At 34.4% G+C, this 6686-nt stretch overlaps 1 protein-coding gene across 1 annotated transcript in view; it reads left to right on the forward strand.

Moving 5' to 3' along the window:
• The window catches only part of LOC110019065 (probable ubiquitin-like-specific protease 2B), a gene marked incomplete in the record, with an annotated part of 90832 nt that overhangs the window by 51054 nt on the left and 33092 nt on the right, over positions 1-6686 (forward strand). Inside the window, 1 exon segment of the mRNA XM_020716603.1 lies at positions 237-368. Coding sequence (XP_020572262.1) covers positions 237-368 — 132 coding nt within the window.

Below are 6686 nucleotides of genomic sequence, written 5' to 3' on the forward strand. Positions count from 1 at the left end.
TGTAAATTTTGCGTTTAGTTGTAATGTTTTTGGCATGGTGGCTTGCTTTAAAACCTTTTAGGCGCTGCCTTTGATTTTTTTTGACATGTCCGCACGTCCGCTGCATGTTCTTTTATATTCTTTTGGGTGTGTTTTTCTGGGGATACAGTGAAGGGGGGAAAACTATTTTATTTCAGTGCTGTAGTGCATGTAATTTTGCCTTGACAGTAGTTTCTGATCAACTGTGAATGTTTCAGAATCATGGAGTCATTTACTGATGTAATATACCCCAAGGGAGATCCTGATGCTGTTTCTATAAGTAAAAGAGACATTGAGCTATTAAAGCCAGATACATTTATTAATGACACAATTATTGACTTCTACATCAAGTGAGTACTTTTTATGTGTGAATATAAGAAAACTTTTTTTTCTTAAGATTTTGTTATATGTTTCTTATGCAAATTCATTTTTTTTCTTGCTAGTACCAATTTTAGTCTCATAAAGAGTTGTGAATGAATTTATGTAGGTTTATTTTTTTTATTGACAATGTTCAATGATAGCAAGCCTTTATCCCACTAAGTGGGGTCGACTACATGAATCTTTTTTCTCCATGTGTCCTATTGAGTGGCATATTTTCATTTAATTCTAATAAATTCAGATTATTTTTTTATACAATATGCCCTAGTCTTTTTAGCTTTACCTCTGCCTTTCTTAACATAAGTCAAATATAAAACATTTACTCTCCGAACCAAATCATCAGATGGTTGACGTTTAATGTTATTAAACCATCTAAAACAATTCTTTCTAATCTTGTCTGTCACTGGAGCTACAATAACCCTTTCACGGATATATTTGTTTCTTACTTTATCTCTAAGTGTCAAGCCACTCATCCAGCTAAGCATTCTCGTCTCAGCAATATTTAACTTTGTTTTATGCTTCTCTTTTAAAGACCAACATTCTACACGCGGTGAAGCATTATAGGTTACTCCACCATCTTATAAAATTTGTAAAGCATTATAGGTTACTCCACCATCTTATAAAATTTTCTTTCAGTCTAAGCGGTACTTTTCTATCCACATTCCTGCACTTCAACCAACCAACTTGAATTCTACTTTTCTACTTATAACATCCCTATCTATGTCACCATCACTTTGAACAATACACCCGAGATATCTAAAACGTTCATATCTTTTAATGATTTGATCACCCATAGTTGCAACTCTGCTATTATATCTACTACTACTAATAAAATTACATTCCATGCATTCAATATGTATTCACTTTTAGATCTACTCAAATGAAGGCCTTTAGACTCCAATTTAGACCTCCATAATCCATGTTTTTCCTAACCATTATTCCATGTTTTTCGTGAACTCTACACCAAGGTTCATCTTTCTGTAAAGTTCATTAAGAGCATCCATAACGAAAGCAAAAAGATATGGGCACCATTATTCCATGTTTTTCGTGAACTCTACACCATGGTTCATCTTTCTGTAAAGTTCATTAAGAGCATTCATAACGAAAGCAAAAAGATATGGGCTTAAAGTCGATTCTTGATGTAATCCGACTGAAATAGGAAAATATTTGGGCAATCCTCCTTCTGTCAAATCACCAAAATTTATTGTGAGAGCCAAATCATCATATATCTATATGAATAACCGAGGGAGGATGTTGAATTATAGAATATATGAATAAGTAGTTTTGATATTATTCTATTCTTTTGTGATAAAGAAAAAGGAAACGATGCATTTATTACTGCTAGTTGATTTGATTTGCGGATATGATAATTCGCCTTGGTATCTATGTGGAAAGTTAATTAAGCTATTCTAACATGTTTAAATGCAATTTCTTGTATTTTTCTATGAAAGGCTATTTTAGATAGGAATGCTGATCAAATTTTTTCACTTTTTAAGGCTTTTTAAATAAGATATAAGATACTACTGAAAAGTAAAATGCCTTATGAATGAAATTGATAAGCTATCAATCATAGATCATTTAGATATAGCAATTGTAGAACTATCAGTAACTAACCGCCGTTCACTTCATATTAGCAGGACATAGAGGGTGTTCAGCCATGGTCTTTGTCGAATTTGCATATTGAATTTTGTTCCAGTGTTGAGCAGTATGAGAGAGAATTTGATGGACTTTTTTTTTCTCTTGTTTTCTGGAGTTCTCAGAAAAGTTGGTGGTAGTTAGGTAGCTGCAGGCCTTATATTCCTTGAGAGGTGCTTTTATTTTGTAAAAAAGTAATGGGATGTATGTGTTTTAAGTAAATGCTTACGGGTTGTGTTATTGGATGCCATTTGTTTCTATGGAATAAAAGAAAAATAAATGCCTTGTTTTTAAGAAAACTGAGTGTGATAAATAAGAATATTGCGGAAATTTGAGAAGGGTGAGAGCTAAAGGATTTAAAGATAATCTCAAAGGAAACTGAAAGGAGGCAATGAGGGAAGGTAAAAGAAGATGAAAAATTAAATTTTTAGCCATAAGAAATTTATCCATCTCCTATGATACTTTGTAGATTATAGGAATTTAGATTTTGGAATTTATTTTTTTAAATACAGTGTAATCCATGTATTTTGAACTAATGTAGTTTGTTCCTATATGGCTGTTAGTTGGGAAAGGTTTGCCGTGCTATCTGTTTAATTTCAAGCTCAGTTTTGTTTGGATCCATATTAGCTGACTGAATGGTGAAACTTTGGCTATTATGCACAGGAATGGATTTGGTAACACATGTTGGTTATACCAAATACATCCAGAAAAACTTGCATTGATTTTTCATCAGTCTGCATAGTACTACATCTTGCATACATCCAGAAAAATTTGCATTGATTTTTCATCAGTCTGCATAGTACTACATAAGAAAACTGACATGGATTCATGTCTTGATAGCTTTTTGAGAGGGAACCTTCATATGAAGTCTGCTACTGGATTGATTTTAGTCCCTTCAAATCTGCATATTTCATTATTAGGTCCTCAGCTACAGTGGGACCATGAATATCACAGTCATTCAGTGCACCAATTCCAATGTTCTTCAATCTTGACTTTTCTTCCTCCATTTCATTGTGAAGTTTTAGTATTATGCTAATTTTTTTTTATTTTTGAAATAAAAAGCCAGTGATAAAGGAAAAAATAAATGGAAAGTGGCATTCATACATTCTTATCAAATAATCTAGGAAATCTCTTGAATACGCAGTAAGCTGATCAAAACCTTGAAGTAGAATGTTGAAGCTAAGAGAAAAGTTCTGTTTTTCAAAGTAGATGTAGAAATTCCCTGAGTTTCAAATGAGTTAAGCTAAAGTTCGAAAGCTTAATTGCATGCATGTTTGTCATAGGATTGTCGCGGTGTTGAATTTTGGCGTTCATACAGTCCCTTCAATGCATGAGGGCTGAAACTTGGCTAACATAATTCCCAAATCAAGGGAATCGATTTTGAGTTGCAAAAGGTGGCAAATAAGCATTGTACCTGAGTTCCTTTTGCTATAATCATATATTATGATAGAAGATGATGAAGAGCAAATGCAAAGCATAAAATATTTATAAACATTTTTTGCTTTTATTGACATAAAACAGTGAACAGAATATGACATGGAGTTCAAGACTTCATGTTTTGATGCTGCGTATAACATCCATGCTATAATGGCCGAATTATTAAATAATGAACTATTTCCACCTCATTATCTGTTGTAATTTGACAGAACAAAATGGAAAGCTACGAGTACACCCCTTTGGTCAATGGAATAAAAATCAAACCACAACCATAATGGGCCACAACAAATAATTAATTTATCAATAATTATCTAGAAGTTCATAGAAAGAGTTTTAACAAAATATTGTAAGCATAATAAAGAAAAAAAAAATAGAGAATATATATGAGCACTTAAATTTAACTTTAAACATCAAATTTCAAACATAGAATTAATCTCATAGAAAATAATCATTACAAACTGTTAAGTGTATTATTTTCCTTAATTAAGTTCAAGAAAATGTAATCATCATCTATCACAGTTCTACGTATAGTTATAAAATAATTGATGCCCTAATTAACCAAACAGCAATAGGAAAATAAATATTATTACTGAATTCCAATAGGCACTTACACTAAGACACTAGAAATCAGAAAGTACAACAAATGACAACACAAACTTGTCTAGAGTTGGACCTGCGACAGTGATGGTGATTGGCGAGGGTTTGGAGGAGGGAAGGGTGATGAACGAGGTGATTGGCAAGCAACAAACCGAGAGGCAGTGGCTTCTGATGGTCCGACTTCCGATGGTCTGAGCTGCAAGCAAATAGCGGGAATTGATGCGCGAGGGCTGGCCTGAGTGACGACTACAGGAATGTGACCAGTCAGGGGCATCTAGTTTGGGGTGCTAGCCGGAAGTTAGAATGGGATTGTGGAGGTTTCAGATGATGGCAGAAAGTGGAAAGGGGGTAGGGTGCAGATTTTGGAAATGGAAGCAAGTTGGAAGGGGTCGGGCGCAGGTTTTGGAGGTGGCTGTGTGTTGGAAGGGGATGTGTGGTGGCTGGGAAGGTCGGAAAAGGCAAGGACAACAAGTTGCTGTCCTAGATGGTAGCATCAAGTAGAACAACTACTGGTGGCGGCTGGAAGATAGAATACTGCATAAAGAAACATCCATAATAGTTGTTTCGGGCAGTTGCAACAGGGAAGGGGCGGCTGTGAGCGATGTAAGAAGGATTTGGAAGGGGATAACGAAGATAATTGCCACCTTGAGACCAAGATACAACTGAAGCGCCGCCTAGAATCCTTGGATACAACTCTCGAAGGAAATAAGAGACGCCGGTGGCTGTCCCAATACAAAACACACAAAAAAAAACTAATTCTAGACTCCTAAGAAAGCAAATATCTAATAATAGAATAACTAGGAGTAGTCCACGAGAACTGGTCGGCTCCTCAACAAGGAGAAAACTTGGACCCATTCAGTTGAGCAACAACAGTCGGTCGCTACTTTGTTCATGCGACTCCCGCGTAGGGAGCAGGGGGTGAACCAAACCCATCATCCCTCTCATTCTGATTGACAGTATTCTTCATAACATTTCTTATGCTCTCACGCTTAGAATCCATTAACTATACAAAAACAAATAAGTTCAAAGTAAATTAGGAACATCTGAATACTTCATATGAAAAAAATGAACTTAATAATAATAAATAATTTAAACATATGCTTCATGCATTGATCCCCATATGATAAATCTTTGATACACATGAATGCCTCAATAATGTTGTATGTTAGCGCACTTCAATATTGTTTTAGAATTCTTTCACTATCATAAATTGCATTTTTTGGAACAATAATCAAAATTAGTCTGCAGAAAATGTCACAAACCATTATAGACATTCACGAAACCTGTATTGATTGCCTCTCCAGTTATGTATGATATCTAACTCCATCTTTTTATCGACCTCAACCTCACATAAGTTCGAATTTAAGCTCAGTATTTATTGGCATTCTATTTTCTTCATCGAAAGAATAAATGCTTTTAACAAAATAAATGAAGTTTGATGAACATCAGGTCATTGAAACAAATAAAATTTAATTAACTTAGAAAAAAATGATCATCTGGCAAAATTGAGATTTGATAATTTTTTAATTGAATAGTTTAAAGTCTATGTTGTTCTGGACTTTCAGTTTTCTTTGATGTTCATGATGATGAAACTTTTATGTTTCTTTTCTGAAGTTTCAATGCTTCAGAGCGAACTTCGATGGCTTCGCCGATCTGCGTTTTATGCATCGGATTTTGACCTGAAAACTTACCTACATTAATTTTTGAGACTCGATCCTGACCCAAAATATCTTTGGGCCAATCTTAACTTAGGTTTTTCAGGGTATTTGTCAAGTTGTGATGTCAGGTTAATTTTTTACACCTGTAGCATATGTAAATATGGAAGTGAGGCGTGTGTGTGTCATGTGAGTTTGGAAGTGAGGTGATTGATCATGCCCAGTGTCAAGTAACTTATAATAAAATGTGTTGGGAAGATGCTGACTATTCTGTACCTCTTACTTTGAAATTACCTCTTATTTCCGTCAATTTCCAAACATTAGAATTGATCCATTTCGGTAATTTACACTTCTCACTGCTAGAAGTGGAATTTAGAGAAGAGTTCTAATGAAAAAGTTGCGTTTGTTAGATAGGATATTTGCTCAAACAAGAAAGATAATGACCTAATATTTTTGCTGCTATTTGTCTTTTGTTTGTCTTATTTTGTGGCTAAAGTTTGGGAGGGCAGGTGGGAGTAATTTTCACCACCCATTTGAATTACTTCGGAGCATATGGATTTGTTGTTGAATGGCTAAATGATTTAAATATCTCTTATTAGTAAATAAGTTGGACACGGAGTAAGAATTGTATTATTGTTACCAATACTAGGTTGATTACAAAACTAATATCAATATAGCCTTGATGTACATCCAACCGAAGGCTGAACCAAGTACCAAAAAATTGATACATAATTTCCTTTTGTCACAGTTAGTTATTAAAGTTTGCTTTCATTTGTCCAAAACAGCAAGGTTTCTGATATGAACTTGAGCCAAGATTAGGGAAGAACTTGCAATAGATATATGAAAAAACCCAAGATAGAGCTAATTTGATTAAAATCAAAGCAAACAAACAAGATACTAGAATGTTTTACAATTTGAGAGGTAGATCGTCTCTCCACAAACCCTAGAAGTCTTTAGGAACACTAC

The sequence above is a fragment of the Phalaenopsis equestris genome, unplaced genomic scaffold (assembly GCF_001263595.1).
Source record: "Phalaenopsis equestris unplaced genomic scaffold, ASM126359v1 Scaffold000044, whole genome shotgun sequence".
NCBI lineage: Eukaryota > Viridiplantae > Streptophyta > Magnoliopsida > Asparagales > Orchidaceae > Phalaenopsis > Phalaenopsis equestris.